Source organism: Pristiophorus japonicus, chromosome 6 (genome assembly GCF_044704955.1).
Source record: "Pristiophorus japonicus isolate sPriJap1 chromosome 6, sPriJap1.hap1, whole genome shotgun sequence".
Lineage (NCBI taxonomy): Eukaryota > Metazoa > Chordata > Chondrichthyes > Pristiophoridae > Pristiophorus > Pristiophorus japonicus.
This window is the reverse complement of record NC_091982.1, coordinates 193,659,391-193,678,018: the sequence shown is the minus strand read 5'-3', so window position 1 is coordinate 193,678,018 and position 18,628 is coordinate 193,659,391. Positions and strand designations below refer to the sequence as shown.

General features: G+C 47.8%; 1 protein-coding gene across 1 annotated transcript in view; it reads left to right on the top strand.

Annotated features, from left to right (window-relative positions):
- LOC139265339 (uncharacterized) overlaps positions 1-18,628 on the top strand; it is a 514,006-nt gene that overhangs the window by 241,116 nt on the left and 254,262 nt on the right. The window contains exon 9 of the mRNA XM_070882307.1: positions 2,873-2,972. Within this exon, the coding sequence (XP_070738408.1) occupies positions 2,873-2,972 (100 nt within the window). The remainder of the gene's footprint in view (positions 1-2,872; positions 2,973-18,628) is intronic.

The following is an 18,628-nucleotide window of genomic DNA, read 5'->3' as shown; positions in this document are numbered from 1 at the left end:
AGGTTATTAGAGGAGAAGGGGGTGCTAGGGTCACAAGGTCAGTCCAGCGCTATACACAGCATATGCACGACAAAAGCACCACTGCTCTCAAAATCATCGCAGACATCACATTTCATGACGATTGCAATGATTTTCATTAGGCCATCATTATTTCTATGACAATTTTAGAAATCATCTATCATATATGATTGTTCGGATATGAGTGGGTGTGGCATCTATTGACTTCACATCACGCAATGGTGTAAGCTTTACTTGCGTAGCATCATTTCAGGGTCTGCAGATGCATCCATGGCTGTCCGGGGGCTGCTTCCCCACGAGTGCAAGCACTCGCTCCTCCATCTCTGTGATGTCGCTGGGGATGGTGGCCCCGCACCCATTCGCCTCTGCACGGACCTCATCGTCGATAGCTTCTTCTGTAAAAGGTGACAGGACGACATGATCATTACATGATGATATTGCTAGGTACTATCACATAGCCTGATACAACACATAACCAACAGATGTAATCATGATTATTATGAAAATGTTCATTCTTTACCTAAAGACGTACACTGTGACCACAGGCTTTGAGTAAAACATTCCCGGTAAAAGTGAAAGATCCCACATCTGATGATAGTCACTTATGATTATTACAAATCAAATTATATAAATATATAAGTATATGTAAATCAATGTAATACTTACTCTTGTGGATTCCACAAGGTCATTCCATCGTTTGCGGCTTTGGTTGCCCTCACGAACCTCGTTGTTCACTGACGAAGACCACCTCTGCTATCTCGGTCCATATCCTCCGCTATGCCTTTGGGGTGGGCTTCCCAGCGTAACTCGACCTCCTGCAGGAGGGAGGCATTTGCCTCATCCAAGTACCTCTTGGCTCTTTTGTGCCCTCCAATGTGCTCCTCTCCCACCTCACTGCTCTCTGTAGCGTCAGTCTCCACAGCGTGCTGTGATGCCTCCTCCTCTCTCTCCATTCTCGGCCGAATTCGGGCAAATATGTGGCTCGTAACAGTTCATTTTTGTTTGTCTACTTGCTGTGAAGCTCTAAAGTCTCTCTCCTTCCTCCCAAAGCAGCCACACCACACCCAGACATGTCTTCAGTCCCTCTGAGCTCTCTCTCTCTCTGTCTCCTCTTCTGCGCATGTCATGTTGACACTTGACCTCCTGAATCGCGGGAATCGAGCCATGTCGTTACTAAGGACCGCAACACTTTACGGCAGAAGGTCAGCGAGATTTAACACCCATTTTCAAAAATGGAGACTAGGTGCTTCGAGAATGGGCGAGAAGTCGGCAATCTGAAAACCCTTTTTTACCACCCACACCAGAAATAACGCCCATTTTTGGGCGATAAGCACAAAAGTGGAGGTTCTAGCCCTTGGAGATTATGACTCAGAAATTCATTCACGTCGGCCACTGGCATGAACTGGGAGCAGGAAATGGTCCCAGTTGCTGAATAGGTAGCCCCCAGGCGCACCCGATATTGAGCCTTGGAGCTCATGTAAATGATACCAGCAATCTGTGGACACCTGTAGGGGTTCCCCAGGCAGCTCACTGGCCAAGAAGCTTTGAATTTCATGTTACTGGCTGCGGACTCCGGTAGATCCTTAAAGGGGGAGGGGGGCAGCCGGAAAGGAGGGTGATGGAGAAGGGTGTGATCACGGGCCAGCAGCTGTCTGGGGGACTGCATTCCTGGCTCCACATTCAAGTAAGTATTTTATTTTACGCTTGTTAGGCCATACGTAGACCTGGATATCCCGAACAATTAAGCCGTCCAATTTTGGGAAGGAGTCCTTGAACAGGCATTAGTTCCCCTAATTGCCTTTCCAGTTTCAAGCAAAGGCCCTGGGCGCCGACACTGGAATCTTCGTGGACCAAAAGTTAACATGTTCATACAACATTTCTCTATTTGTTATTTTAACACAGCCATTATTTCAAATGCATTAACATCTCCACTAAAATGACAGACAGGAATGTCCTCCCAATATAGTGTGTTTGTCAGCTGATATCGCCAACAGTAATTTCTATGCTTATAGCTTTTATTTCTGAGAAGCTTCGTTTTAAATTTGAACATAGACTATGAAAATTCCACTCAGTTTGTCAATGAAAAAATATTACATACACTGCAAGACATTGGGACCAAAAATCGGTAATGCCCCATGGGGGTGGTAACCCAGGTGAGGCAAGGCGTCCTGTGCTAGGCTCGGAAGTCCCAACCCGGCAGCAAAATTCGGGTTATCGCCCCTGAGAAGAAGTGGAGCGCAATGTCTTGTGCTCCACTTCCTCTCGAGGGTGGGACTGCGGTGCTAAGCACGGGAATTTACCAGTGCTACGTGATTCGCAACGGGAGAACAGTGCCCTCCCCTTCCATTAAAGGGGAGGGCAAACTGCGAGCTCTGCAGTGGGGCGAGGGGCCACCACTTCACCACCGGCGAGCGGGGTGCCATGGCAGCACTCCAGCACTGAACTGGAATGCCGGGCTGCAACATCACGGCACAAACCCTGCGAATTCGACAAGTCGGCCATTGAAAAAAATTGCGTGCCGCACTTCCCCTTTAATTTTCGCCCCGCGAACGGAGTGCAGCCTGGTTGGCGACCTGCGAAACTGGCGTTGACATCGCCCGCAGGAGCCTTAGGGGGCGCTATCAAAGTTTCGCTCCAGATTGAAAACGGATTTCTACGACGTCTGTGCATCCGCTAACTCCCGTGGAATTTCGTGGGAGGCGGAAGTGACCCTGGGCGAGTAGTCGTTTGTGACCCGTTAGCGGCCCCTGGCCGCAATTACGGGAGGCGCAAACAACACAACTTCTCCCCCATTGGGTCATGTTCCTCAGTATATAATCAGTCCATTCTCACAGTTCTGTTTTCTCCTTTGCAGGTAATTGTGACCTTTGTTGTGGGCTCCGAGGTCCATCAAGAAATAAGCAATGATTTCTCCAACATTGGAACACCCTTTCTGATGGGTACTGTTGCACTTGGTAAGTTATTTTTACTGTACATTTTTAACCCTGGGTTATATTTTCCTCTCTGGTCAAAAATGGAATAAGTTTTAGTTTTTCATCACTTACGACACACTGACAAAAAAGTGTGATTGCATATTTTTGAAACTGATTTCCTTGTATGTCATTTCATTAGCAGCCAGTCATGATGTAACTATAAGAAATCATCCTTTGGCGTTTCCTCAGCAGTCATTGAGCCACTCATGCTGACTCTCATATTAGGAGTTTTAAGGTTTCGGACATCAGATAGTCAAGCTCACAACAATAAATTGTCTTTACTGGTCCCACGGGGTTCTAGAAAGGAAGGCAGAAATCTTTGCAGTGGCCGTTTTTTTTTCAGATGTATTGTGGGTCCTGCACTGAACATGCCACGATTTTCGACGGGACTAAAGAGGGCGGAACCCTGCTTGATCAGGGTTCTGCCTTGAATTTAATCCCCCTTCCCCTTCTGCCAATATCCTAAGAAACTGCCTTCCCCGACGCAATGGATTATTTGGGGGCCCTAGGTCATATCTCTGAGTAGCCAGTAATCTATTGTTCCTACTTTTTGAAAGAAATGCCAACATGTTTAATTGCCTCAGAACATAAACGCAATGTGCCTCCCCCGATAACATATGCTGGAGCAGAGTATTTATTTCTCTAGGTCACAAAACATGTGCATGTCTGGAACATTTACCGGTTCTTTGTTTCAGTGTGCCAAAGGATTCATGTGGGCACATTCATTGATATCCTGCATCTTAGGGATGCTGCCAACTTGGAAAAATGTTAGCTGCCTCTGCTCCAGCTCGGCAGTAGTTGTTTTTTTGCCGGACTTTAGTTCAGTTACCTACTTAATGTAACTGGGCATGGCTAAGGAGAGCTAAGCATAGGCAAATAACCTGTTAGCAGTTTCTACTGGACATGCAACACTGTTTATGCACATCTAGGTCTTGATATTGTTAGAAATAGCCAATTTACGTGTATCTCTGGTCACTTTAAATAATCAGATTTGAGTGTAAACCAATATGGTGGGTATGTTGGAGTGGAAATTCGGTTGTCTTAATGCCTCAATTAGCAGCCAGAAGAGGCGTTAAAGCATGGGTAATAGCTTAGCGACCGGGCGCGCAGCTTTAAGTGCCCCATCGGAAAATTCAGTTGAGGGCTAACTCATTATCATAGGCGGGCCCTCGAACGAGGATGACTTGCTTCACAGGTGTTTCAATGAAGGGCCCGATGTTCCAGTCCTGAACTCTAATTGAGGGGGTAGAAAGGTGCCTGTGCGTGAATTTTTTAACATGTGGTGACCGTTGCACACCAGCCACCACAACTGAGGTGTGAAATACTAACGCCTGGCTGCTGACTATCAGTCCGATCATGACATCAGTCAGGTGCAACGACCGCGTTAGTGTCCCGCATGCTAAATTAGGTCTGGCTGCCTCATTTAGCGACCACCACTAATCACATCTGAAAAAAGTCGATACAGCCTTCCAAAATTGTTAACTGGTGGCTTCTTAAAGGGCTGAGGAAGCACTTCACTCGGAGGTCAGTCAGTGCAAAGTTTACACAGAACATGATGCGTGAGCCTCCGAGTTTGCAGCGGCAGACAGGCATAACAGTACAACTTGAAAACAAGTGATTTTGAAAACTTTAATGGGTGCATTACGAAGCTGCAGCTTTTTCTGGGATTTCAAATCAGACTTCGGAGCATGCGCAATGGATTCCAGAATTTAACGTGAACATTTTTGTTAGCGCTCTCCCAGGTCAAGTGTGTAACAGCTGATTTAGCCTCCCTGACAGCTCTAGACCCGATTCTAACAAACTTTTCAGCGGGAGGCACAAACTTTTTCAAGGCGCTATTCGTGACTTATCACTTGTGTCCCTATCCTGCCTTTGATCTCGAGGCCAAACCAGAGCTTTCTCACTCCCAAACGGTCATTACCTTCGTAACAATGTAGCAAACTGCCTTGTGTTTACACTAACTCCTACCAACTTCCTTCCATTATCTTTGCGAGCAGTTTGCTTTGGCTAACTTCAAATCCTATCTTAGCATTATACATAAAATACTTAAATAAGATTCAAGTCTTAACTTAAAAACAATAGATAATCACTTAGCAACAGGGAGATTGTATATATTACATCCCTCCGTAATGGGCGGGTTACGTAGGGGCAGAGATTCGGATGGGGATCTCGGAAGTTTGGGTTTCCCCTCATGCTGTGGAGTTTTAGCCTCACAGTGTGCATCTTTTGTCATTGACTGGTTCCTCGCCCAGAAATCAGCCTGATTGACAGGCTTGGCTTCCAGTCTGGTGGGCAGGACTCAGGAGCAGGCCGCAGGACTAGGTAGGTCCAATCCACGACCCTCAGGAGAGAAGCCGATCCAGGACCCCAGTGGGGGCGAGGCGGATACAATCCCGGAAGTGGAGCTAATCTCCGACCCCGGGGTGAGGGGTGGGCCGATTCTTGGATCTGAGGGATATCCGATCCCTGACCCGGGGGGGAGGGGTGTCCGATCCTGGTGGGTGGTTCTGATTCCTGACCCTGGGGTGGGTGGTGTCTGCTTCCTGGGGAGGTCCGGTCCTGGACCCTGGGATGTGGTCTAATTCCAAATCCCGGGGTCTTTGTATGTAGGGAGGGGTAGCTTGGGGGCCCAAGAGGAAGCACTCCTGCTCCCCCAGCCCACAAAGAGTGCTATAAAGGCACTTACCTTCTCCATGAAGATATCCTTGCTCTCCTTTCAGCTGCCGGGTTTCCCGAGGCCTGGGAAACCCAGCTGGCCACAGTTAAACCTGCAAAATAGCCTCATTAAAATATTTTAATTGCCAACCCGCCTCCTGGGAGTGGGTTGGCTTCCCACCACTTCGCCATCTCTGTTAAACCTGGAAGTGGGTGGGTTGGTGGTAGGTTTGAAATTTTTTACATTTTACATTTTAACCAATGCCCCTTGACATTCAGTGGCATTACCATCGGCAAATCCCCCACCATCAATATCCTGCGGGGGTCACCAGTGACCAGAAATTTAACTGGACCAGTCAAATAAACACTATGGCTACAAGAGCTGGGTATTTTGTGGCGACAGTCTAACCTCCTGACTCCACAAAGCCTTCCCACAAGTCAGGAGTGTGATGGAATACTCTCCACTTGCCTGGATGAGTGCAACTCCAACAACACTCAAGAAGCTTGACACCTTCCAGGACAAAGTAGCCCGCTTGATTGACATGCCATCCTTCACCTTAAACATTCCCTCCCTCTACCTGGGAGCAGTGTGTACCATCTGCAAGATTCAGTGTAGCAACTCACCAAGGCTTGTTCGACAACACCTCCTAAACCTGTAACCTGTACCACTTAGAAGAACAAAGGCAGCGGGCGCTTTGGAATCTCCAAGTTCCCCTCCAAGTTACACACCATCCTGACTTGGAAATATATCGTCGTCCCTTCATTGTCGCTGGGTCAGAATCCTGGAACTCCCTAACTAATTACACTATGGAAGTAGCTTCACGGACTGCAGCAGTTCAAGAAGGCGGCTCACTACCAGCTTCTCAAGGTCAATTAGGGATGGGCAATAATTGTTGTCCTTGCCAGCGATGCCCACATCCCAGGAATGAATATAATTAAAAAGAATAGATAATATCGATGAAACCCTGGTGCAGAAAATTTGGAGCAAACAATACTGGACTTTAGCAAACACCACAGTCATTATAAGCAACCCGTATTAGGGTTTTTATTAGAAGAATCAAAGAGCAGGATTTTAACAGGCCAAGTGGAAAGGCACTTACCTCCTGGATCCAGCAGTCCACACCTTTTTTGGCCAGCTGGTTCCCCGAGGCCCGAGAAACCCGGGCGCCCAGAGTTAAATTCAAAATTGAGATTCAAAATGAGGCAAGCAGCCTTTAATATTTAAAGTGCCAACCCGCCTCCTGGGAGCAGGTTGGTCGCCCGGCCCTGTCCGCCTCCGTTAAAACCGGAAATAGGTGGGTTGGGGTCAGAATTCCGCTTTCTATCAAGTTAACCTCCCACCCGACCCAAACCCGCCCGTTTTTGGAGTTAAAATTCCCCCCATAGGATTTGCAAATCAGTTGACGTTTTAAGTTAATTCACAGACTTCTCTCTTGATATGAATTTCACATTTCTCATCAGATTTAAATAATTTTCACATAATTTAAAACAATTAATTTGTTCTTCATGATTAAGGTTTATACTGTATGATCCCAGTTACTAGAAAAAATGCCAGTGATACCAATATATGATTTACAATATGGTGTATGGTTTGCTGTAAATAGGGAGGAGAGAGAAGGTAGGAATAAAAATCAGGACACGGGTTCTTTCCAAGGCTTTTTTCCAACACTAACACTAGTTGGATACTTCATTTGTCTAGATTCCAAAATAGTATCCTAATATCTCAAGAATACATTCAGGATCATGAGCCCCACAGCATATCTGGATAGTATGGCATTTGAAGCTTTGTAATATGATGTAATATCATAAATTGTTTGAAAATCATCCAGATCTCGAAAGTAAACCATTTAAAAATGAAATCTGCTTCTTTGATCATGACATAATTTACTCACCATGGGCTTAATTTTCCCCAGTATTTGCGCCGTTATTTTTGGAGCAGGCTGCTTTTTCTGGCCTAACTTAAAAATCCCCAGTTTCCATCAATTTGCACCAGCGTAACTCAGTTATTTACAAATTTTTTAAGTCCGTTTTTTTTCAGCCAAAGGGGGCGTAACCAGCGACCTACGCCACTTCTGGCCATTTAGGGAAGTTTGGCCAACTGAGAGTTACTCCAGCTCTGATTAGGCCAGTGTATGTGGCCTTTCCCTAGAGTTAAGGAAATCAGCACAGGTAAGGAAAGCGGTGCAGCAGATGCCCGGACACACTGAAAGAATTGAAAAACACATAGCAGCAACTTAGCGCCAACCCCGCCTGAAGGCTGTCCGGTCTCATCCTCAGTCCCCGGTTCACACACACAGTCCGGTCCCATGAGAGAGAGAGAGAGAGAGAGGGAGGGAGCCGGTCCCCATACACAGGAAGGTGGTCCAGTCCCATTCTCAGTCCGGTAGAGAGAGAGAGAGGGGGAGACGAACCGGCGCCCGAGAATGCGATTGGACCAGACAGCCTTTGGGCGGGGTTGGAGGTAAGGTGGTGCTATGTGTTTTTCAATTCTTTTAATGTGTTGCGAGGTGACTATATGCTTCACTTTGCAGCCTCAGCTCACACTGTGTCCCTGGTTACCATGGCAGCCCGATCTATTTGGCATAGATCAAGACTCCACCCCCCTCGGGTTAGGCCACGCCAAAATGAAGCGGTCCAACGGGGAAACTTACAACACTTTTTTGGCATACTTGGGCCCAAAAAAATCGGGCGTAACTCTTGAAGGACGCAAAAAAAATGCTTTGGGGAAAATTGAGCCCCATATTACTAGTTGTTTATGCCATAGTAGCACTTTATCTTGGACAAGTTCTACCTACTCTTGGAAAAATGGGGAATTTCACATGGACATGTTTGACAGCATTGCTTTAGGTAATGTATCAGCTTCTTGGCAGCCAAATACCTCAGTGGTTTGGGAGATATGAAAGTGTTCCAGTCTTATTAGCCCTTCAAACCTGAAAGTTTGCAGTCTTAATTGGGGCATTATTCCCACGGGAAATTCACCCTTCGGGTTATGTGGCAGCTGCCATTACAGCACAGGCGCGAGGGAATGAACGTATCGGTGCTGCTTTAGAGAGGATTATTGGCTGCAGTATGACAATTGGGTTGAGCTGTACATTTTCATTGTTCTCTGCAAAGTTTAACCCTTTCATTACCATTTTCTGATCATCAAAGCTCATTACTCTGCATGGTTCATATAATCAGACACCAGATGTGACATAAATTGACTTTCCCTGTGTTGAATTTTAACTTGCATTTGTTTTAACTAGAAACAGCAAGTGGAGGGCAAGGTTATCGAGAGGCCATACTGCATTAAGATCAGTCATGGCTACCTATTATTCTGCAAGATGGAGGCAATTTACTTTATAGTTTGGCATGAAAAGGAGTACTTCAGAGTTACATTGCACCCAAGATGCACTTTGTGTACTTTACTCCTAGGTATAGTTCTATTCTGTTTTCTCCGATTGGCACAGGCTATGAGAAGTCTCCGGGGCTGAAATTCAGAGCAGCCAGAAAGCTGGTGGTGTTAAGGCCTTTTTTCCTCCGATTAGCGCCACAAAGTTTGTGGCAGCCATTGAATCCAAATTCAGCTTTTTGACCTAAAAGAAAAAGTGTTCCAGTCTTATTAGCCCTTCAAACCTGAAAGTTTGCAGTCTTAATTGGGGCGTTATTCCCACGGGAAATTCACCCTTGGGGTAATGTGGCAGCTGCCATTGCAGCACAGGCGCGAGGGAACGAACGTATCGGTGCTGCTTTGGAGAGGATGGCCACGGTTCTGCAAGAGTCAACGGAGCATCTAAGTGCTGTCGTATCTGGTGTCTTTCAGATTGTAGCTGCTCACATGCAGTCTCAGCAGGATGCCCCCCCGAGACCTCGGTGTTGCTTTCACGGCTGGGTCCACCACGGGCCACGGGGGACCTTCTGTGTGGCACCACATCATCGACCTGAGCTCCCTCAGATTGGTGGTGGTGGTATTGTGCTGCCCCTGGTGAGTTAGTCAGGGTCCTCGAGCCAGGATACGGAAGATGCACTCCCTCCGGCTCGCAGCATTCCTGCCCCCAGACCTGTCACTCCGCCAGTGCCTCCACGCATGTCCTCACCCGAGCCAAGTCAGACTGAACCCTCTCAGGAGGGTGTTGACCAGTCTCCAGCCAGCCCTTCCAGGCCCAAAGCTGCTCGAGGGCTTCCTAGAAGGACATCTGCAGCTTCCACACAGGGAACACAGTAGCCTTCCCAGACCCATGAGGCAGCCACAGGGGAGGCACGGAGGCGAAGTCGCAAGTTAGGCACGTGAAAGATCATCATAGGCAGGCCCTTGAAGTCGAGGATGACTTGCTTCCACTCTAAAAGTGTGTTCTCAGGTGGTGGGACCTACAGTCTCTGTCACAGGTGGGGCAGACAGTGGTTGAAGGAAAGGGTGAGTGGGGAGCCTGCGTTGCCGTACACTCCTTCCGCCGTCTGCGCTTGGTTTCTCTATGCTCTCGGTGACGAGACTTGAGGTGATCTGCGCCCTCCTGGATGCTCTTCCTCCACTTTGGGTGGTCGTGGGCCAGGGGTTCCCAGGTGCTGGTGGGGTGTTGCACTTTATCAAGGAGGCTTTGAGGGTATCCTTGAAGCGTTTCCTCTGTCCACCTGGGGCTTGCTTGCTGTGTCGAGGCTCCGAGAAGAGCGCTTGCTTTGGGAGTCTTGTGTCCTCTTGAGGGAGGGCAGCGAAGGTTCACCAGACTGATTCCTGGGATGGCGGGACTGACATAAGAAAGATTGGATCAACTGGGCTTGTTTTCACTGGAGTTCAGAAGAATGAGAGGGGATCTCATAGATACGTTTAAAATTCTGACGGGTTTAGACAGGTTAGATGCAGGAAGAATGTTCCCAATGTTGGGGAAGTCCAGAACCAGGGGTCACAGTCTAAGGATAAGGGGTAAGCCATTTTGGACCAAGATGAGGAGAAACTTCTTCACCCAGAGAGTGGTGAACCTGTGAAATTCTCTACCACTGAAAGTTGTTGAGGCCAATTCACTAAATATATTCAAAAAGGAGTTAGATGTAGTCCTTACTGCTAGGGGGATCAAGGGGTATGGCGAGAAAGCAGGAATGGGGTACTGAAGTTGCATGTTCAGCCATGAACTCATTGAATGGCGGTGCAGGCTCGAAGGGCCGAATGGCCTACTCCACCTATTTTTGATGTTTCTATGTCAGGCATGCAGACGATGTGACCCGCCCAACGGCGCTGATCGAGTGTGGTCAGTGCTTCGATGCTGGGGATGTTGGCCTGAGCGAGAACACTGACATTGGTACATCTGTCTTCCCAATGGATTTGCAGGATCTTGCAGAGGCAGCACTGGTGGTACTTCTCTAGTGCTTTGAGTGTCTGCTGGAAATAGTCCAAGTCTCTGAGCCATATAGGAGGGCAGGTATCACTACTGCCCTGTAGACCATAAGCTTGGTGCCAGATTTGAGGTCCTGGTCTTCAAACACTCTCTTCCTCAGGCGACCGAAGGCTGCGCTGGCACACTGAAGGCGATGTTGGACGTCGTCATCGATGTCTGTTCTTGCTGACAGTAGGCTCCTGAGGTATGGAAAATGGTCCACGTTGTCCAAGGCCTCATCGTGGATTTTGTAGCGGGGTCAGGTTGGTGGAAGACCTTTGTCTTTTGGATATTTAGTGTAAGGCCCATGCTTTCATACGCCTCGGTGAAGGTGTTGATGATGGCTTGGAGTTTGGCCTCCGAGTGTGCGCAGGTGCAAGCATCATCAGCGTACTGTGGTTCGATGACAGAGGATGGGATGAACTTGGATCTAGCCTGGAGGCGGCGGAGGTGGAACAGATTCCCATTTGTTAGCGCTCGGAATGCTGAGCTGGGTCAACGATTCCAGTCTGAGCCCCTGGATTGAGATTTCAGTTTTCTCTCTGTGAATCTCGAAATCTCTATTTCTCTCTCTCTCTCTTCTTTTCCCCCTTTTCTCTTTCTCTAGTCCTATTTCCCTCTCTCCCAAGCAAATTTTCTCATTCTGTTTCTCATTCTCTTTCCTCACATCTATCTCTTTCTCCTTTCTCTTTTGCTCCCTTCCCTCTCTCCCTCACTCTGCCTCTCTCCCTCCCTCTCAACACCCCCCCACCCCCCCCCCCCCCCCCACCCGCGCCGAGTGCGCATTCTGTGCTGAACCCCTCCGGTCCATTGAAGAGTCTCCTGGACTTGTTGCTGAGCAATACGGAGCTGGCTCTAGGATCTTGCTCCCTCCGGAGCTCGCTGATCTCCCCCAGAGTATCTCTTACCGGACTTCTCCATGAGACCGACTCAGCTGCTATTACTTCGAGGACTCTGGGGAACTTCCGACCCATCCTCAGGTTTGGATCTTACCTTCTTGTCTCTCTCTGCTCCCAAGGCTCCGAGATCTCTGCCACTCTGCACCGGCCCTAAAAGCTGGCGGGGGCACCGTCGGCTAAAGGGCCGGCTTCTTCACGATGAAAATGGGTCCGGGGCGGAGCGGAAGCGGGGCGCACTTTTACCACGTCACTATTGCCACAAGCCCCACACCGGCCCGAGAGTCGGCGTTAGCCCACACCACCACAAGATCTCCCAGGCCGAATCTATGTCGGGGCGGCCAGTTGAGCCCAAAGCGACGGCCATTCGATTTTGACGAATGGCCGTCGCAAACGGGCAGTAACGGTCCTTCCCGGGACCGTGAATTTCAGGGTCGCCATTCTTTATTGAAAATGGCAATTGCATTTGGCTTGACAAGCATTCTGAATGATTTATAGCCTGTGAGTGGCTGTTGATCCATGAGCATTATCAGTCATCTGTTGCTTTTTGTTTACGTATAATTTTAAAGGAGTCTAAGAAGATTGTTTACCAAAAGGAGTCAATTTTAAGCTTTCCAACGAGCAGAGAAGTTCTTTGTGCTGACTGACAGAGAAGCTAGACCAGTTTGAATTAGTTTCACAGTGTAAGAAATCAGCTTCTGTTTAAAAGTCCACAATGTAAGACGTGAACTTCTGTTTAAAAGTATACATTTAGAGAGAAAGTGAGTGGCTTATTTGTTGTTTTATATATTGTGGAGAATAGAAAATTGCATATTTCTCACCCCAATTTTAACTCTGGGTGGGTTTTGGACAGGTATGTGCTGGGTCCAGGCTATTTTAACCCCAGGGCATCATTAACACAGCACATGCCGGAAGCAGGCACGAAGCAGTTGCTTGCTCTCTAAAGCAGGCTGGCCTAAACTTTCCTCCTCCTACAAAGAAAAGTGAAAAACGTACCTGTTTCAGCATGTTCATCTTCCTGCAGGTCCTGATCTGCCTGTTTAGAAATGAACCCCGCCGACTTTGGGTGGATGATTTAGTCATCCATCCAAACGCCTGCGTAAAAATAGTGGCTGGCATGATCTGGGTGGCTTGATTGAAAAACGCTTTTCTTTCCTTCCTGGGACCAGGAGGGACAGGAATGCTCCCTGGACCCCACAAGAAAAACTTAGGCCTCCCCTACCTTGGGCCGGCTGGCAAGCCTCCAGGTCATGCAAGTTTCTGCTCCTTCCCACCCAGAACAGACGGGAAAGTCAGCTGGCAGAATTGAAATAAAGCCCGGGAGTTGAAGTAGCCCAGGTCACATTTCTGGAACAGCGGGTGAGTTTTCATCCAATTATCCAAAACCCGCTTGGAGTTAAAACCTGGGTCCAAATCTGTTTCTTTCTGTAACTTTGTGTGAATATTATGCACATGCACTTTGTGTAATGATGTGATCTTAGCTCATAGAAACATAGAAAATAGGTGCAGGAGTAGGCCATTCGGCCCTTCGAGCCTGCACCGCCATTCAATGAGTTCATGGTTGAACATACAACCACAGTACCCCATTCCTGCTTTCTTGCCATACTCCTTGATCCCCCTCATAGTAAGAACTACATCTAACTCCTTTTTGAATATATTTAATGAATTGGCCTCAACAACTTTCTGTCGTAGAGAATTCCACAGGTTCACCACTCTCTGGGTGAAGAAGTTTCTCCTCATCTCGGTCCTAAATGGCTTACCCCTTATCCTTAGTCTGTGACCCCTGGTTCTGTACTTCCCCAACATTGGGAACATTCTTCCTGCATCTAACCTGTCTAAACCCGTCAGAATTTTATATGTTTCTATGAGAGCCCCTCTCATTCTTCTGAACTGCAGTGAATACAAGCCCAGTTGATCCAGTCTTTCTTGATATGCCAGTTCTGCCATCCCAGGAATCAGTCTGGTGAACCTTCGCTGCACTCCCTCAATAGCAAGAACGTCCTTCCTCAAGTTAGGAGACCAAAACTGTACACAATACTCCAGGTGTGGCCTCACCAAGGCCCTGTACAACTGTGGTAACACCTCCCTGCCCCTATACTCAAATCCCCTCGCTATGAAGGCCAACATGCTATTTGCTTTCTTAACCGCCTGCTGTACCTGCATGCCAACCTTCAATGACTGATGTACTATGACACCCAGGTCTAGTTGCACCTCCCCTTTTCCTAATCTGTCACCATTCAGATAATAGTCTGTGTCTCTGTTTTTACCACCAAAGTGGATAACCTCACATTTATCCACATTATACTTCATCTGCCATGCATTTGCCCACTTACCTAACCTATCTAAGTCACTCTGCAGCCTCATAGCATCCTCCTCGCAGCTCACACTGCCACCCAACTTAGTGTCATCCGCAAATTTGGCGATACTACATTTAATCCCCTCGTCTAAATCACTAATGTACAATGTAAACAGCTGGGGCCCCAGCACAGAACCTTGCGGTACCCCACTAGTCACTGCCTGCCATTCTGAAAAGTACCCTTTGCTCAGTCTGTAGAATCCTCACACTGAGTCAGTAGATTTGTTTTTTAATCAAGGTTTTTGGTGGTTCAGTTGGATACTAACAATCCCATGGCACTGTTTAAGGAAGATCAGGGAGTTTTCCTGGTGCATTAGCCGATATTCTCTCTCTATTCAATATCAACAAAACCTAGTCATCTAGTCACCTATCTCAGTGCTGTATACGGGATCTTGCTGTAAATAAAATGGCTGCAGCATATTCCTGCATAACAGACACTGCACTTTAAAGTAATTCATTGTATGTGAAGCTCTTTGAAGGTTCTGAGAAGGTACCATATAAAGGCAAGTCTTTCTTTCTTGTTAATGATTTAATTACCTTCTATTTTTCAATCTCACAGGCTATCTGTCATTTCATACTGATATGATGGTACCTATATGATTATGTAAATTATTTTTTTTTTAAACCCTGAACATGCCTTAGCAAAACGCAACTAAGAGCTGCTTTACAGACAAATCACCGTCCATTTATCATCATCTGCTTCCTGTTGCCAAGGCAATTTTCCATTTAACTATACACCTTCATCTAATTTAGAAGCCTAAAATGCAGAACCTTGTAAAATTCCATCTCAAAGTCCTGGGGGTTTAATTTGTTCAATGTGCTATTTTTAGCACATTGGTTAATGTGTTCACCTTACCTTCCTGCTCTATTTTAATACACTGATTAACCTATTTATTTTAAAAACCGTTAAAATTGTGCAGACAGAAATTTAACGAGAATGCATTCACCATTATGCACAGAGGAAATTAAACCCGATTTAAACCCAGAAGGAGAATTGAGAGGGTGAGGTGAGCATCGCCCCCCCCCCCCCCCCACCTCAGCAGCATTAATTCCCCGGCCTCATCTGCATACCTCTGGTCAGTTACCCACCTCAAACGAGTAGGAAGGTGGGCAGGAGTGTAATTTCGGGCAGCAGGAGGCTGACAGCCCGGTCTGCAGGGACATAGAAACATAGAAAATAGGTGCAGGAGTAGGCCATTCAGCCCTTCGAGCCGGCACCACCATTCAATAAGATCATGGCTGATCATGCAAATTCAGTACCCCATTCCTGCTTTTTCTCCATACCCCTTGATCCCTTTAGCCACATCTAACTCCCATTTGAATATATCTAACGAACTGGTCTCAACAACTGTCATGTATTCAATTATCATTGTAACCCATGTATAAGCTGACCTAAGTTGTACACCTTGAGAACATTGACCACAAGGGGGTGAACTTGTGGGAGACACTCCTAACCTGGACTTTCAGGTATAAAAGGGGAAGCTCCACCCACCTTCTTCACTTGAGGTCTTGGTACTAAAGGTAACTGTTAAGTCTTGACTCTAATGTACTGACTTACACGAGACACATGCTGAAGTCAAGGTCACTCAGGACCTGCACCTTTAATTCCAGCTCTCCAGTGCTGCACTTGCCGGAGACATCCCTTTATATACCTCAGTGGGACAGGTATGGAGTGTCTCCTGCAAGTGCACCCTGGTGGTAAGGTATGCTTATTGTTACAGGTCATATCCAGTTACAGTCATGTATAGCATGGTAAGATACAGTTATATACAGTAATGTGAGATACATGACATCACCCTCCCCCAAGCTCTTATTGCCTTTATAGATTCAGTCTCTCAGGTGGTCTGTGCTCTCACGTGGAGCGTCTTAGTTGTGGTTCAGTTGTTTGCCTTGGTGCCTGTTTTTCGTTCGGTGTGATTGCTGGTATCTCGCCTGGGCTGTCTGTTGAGACTGCCCTTTCCTCAGGTTGTTCCACCTGTCTGTCCACCAGATGTGGTGTGAGTTCCACATTGTAGTCTGCCTCTGGTTCTTCAGTGTTATCAGTGAATCTACTTTTTACTTGGTCTACATGCCTCCGGCAGGTTTGGCCATTGTCCATTTGTACAACCAGTAGCCTGTTTCCCTCTTTGTCTGTTACTGTCCCTGCAAGCCATTTGGGACCCCAGCCATAGTTTAGCACAATCACTTTGTCCCCTATCTCATTCCACCTCCCCCTCGAATTTCGGTCATGGTACTCAGTTAGCTTTTGACGCTTAGCCCTCAATAATTTCATGCATGTGTGGAAGGATTAACGAGAGCCTGGTCTTTAAGGTTCGTTTCATCAATAGTTGCGCGGGGAGATCCCCAGTCAACGAATGTGGACGAGATCTGTATGCCAGCAACAGTCGCGACAGGCGGCTCTGCAGCGTGGGACCTTGGATTCTGAGCATGCCTTGTTTAACGACTTGCACTGCTCACCCCGCCTGGCCATTGGAGGCCGGCTTGAAAGATGCAGTCTTAACGTGATTTATACCGTAGTCAACTATAAAATCGTGAAATTCTGCGCTGGTGAAGCACGGACCATTATCACTGACCAATATGTCAGGAATGCTGTGCGTTGCAAACATGGTTCTAAGGCTCTCCACAGTGGTGGAGGTGGTGCTCGAGTTTAAAATGGTGCACTCGATCCATTTTGAAAATGCATCAACGACTACGAGGAACATTTTGCCCATGAATGGGCCCGCATAGTCTACATGCACCCGCGACTACGGTTTGGTGGGCCAGGGCCAGAGGCTTAGGGGGTTCTCCCTGGGGGCATTGCTGAGTTGGGCACAAATGGTGCACCGCCGGACGCAGAGCTCCAAGTCTGCGTCAATGCCAGGCCACCAGACAGTAGATCTGGCTATGGCCTTCATAAGGACGATCCCCGGGTGCTCGCGATGGAGCTCCCGGACAAACGCCTCCCTGCCTCGTAAGGGCATAACTACTCGGCTGTCCCACATCAGGCAGTCTGCCTGCAGTGAGAGTTCATGCATGCGCCTATGGAAGGGTTTCACCTCCTCGGGGCAGGCATCGTGAGCCTCTGCCCAGTCACCGGTTAAAACGCATCTTTTACTAGAGATAACGTGGAGTCGCTGGTCGTCCAGGCTCTGATTTGGCGAGCCGTCATGGGCGAACCTGTGGATTCAAAGGCATTAATTGCCATGACCATCTCACAGTCCTGTTCGTTGGACCCTTCTGTGGTCGCCAGGGGTAGCCTGCTAAGCACGTCGGCACAGTTGTCTGTGCCTGGTCTGTGCCTTATTGTGTAGTCGTAAGCCGCCAGCATGAGTGCCCACCGCTGAATGCGCACCTCGGGGTTGGCGTTGATTGCCTTGCACTCGGATAGCAGGGACGTGAGAGGTTTGTGGTCGGTTTCTAATGCAAACTTGGCCCAGAAAAGGTATTGGTGCATCTTTTTGACACCGTTCATGCACGCGAGCACCTCCTTCTCAACCATACCGTACCCGCGCTCTGCCCGCAAAAGTGATCTGGAGGCATAAGCAATGGGCTGCAATTTACCCGCATCATTGACGTGCTGTAAAACGCACCCGACCCCGTACACTGACGCATCACACGTAAGGACTAACTTTTTACCTGGTTCAAAAAAGGCTAAAACACTCTTGGAACAGACAAGGTTGCGTGCCTTATTGAAGGCGCGTTCTTGGGCGTCCCCCCAAAACCAATCGCACCCCTTTCTGAGTAGCACATGGAGAGGCTCCAGCAGCGTGCTCAAGTTCTGCATAAAGTTCCCAAAGTAATTGAGTAGCCCGAGAAAGGCACACAGTTCCGAGACATTCCGGGGCCTGGGTGCCAGGCGAATTGCTTCGGTTTTTGATTTGGTTGGGCGGATTCCATCAGCAGCAATTCTTCTGGCCAAAAATTCAACCTCAGGCACGAGAAACAGACACTTGGATTTCTTAACTCTTTGGCCTACCCAATCCAATCAACTTAGTACTTCCTGACGATTGCGCAGATGAGAGTCGGTGTCCCTGCCCGTGATGAGAATGTCATCTTGAAACACAACCGTCCCCGGGATGGACTTGAGCAGACTTTCCATGTTGTGCTGGAATATAGCAGCTGCCGACCTGATGCCGAATGGGCATCGATTGTACACAAAAAGGCCTCGATGTGTGTTGATGGTGGTGAGTAGCTTAGACTCTTCGGTCAGTTCTTGCGTAGAATTCAGCGACTGGGCAAGCCCCATCGTCCCTGTCATGAAGTCTGATGGATCCGTGCGAATCTGTGGGGATGTGAGGTCAAGTTTCAAGAAAAGTTTTCCTCCAGCCAATGTGGCAAATAGGTCCTCCGCTCTAGGCAGCGGGTATTGGTCCTGTAGGGAGACTCTGTTTATGGTAGACTTGTAAT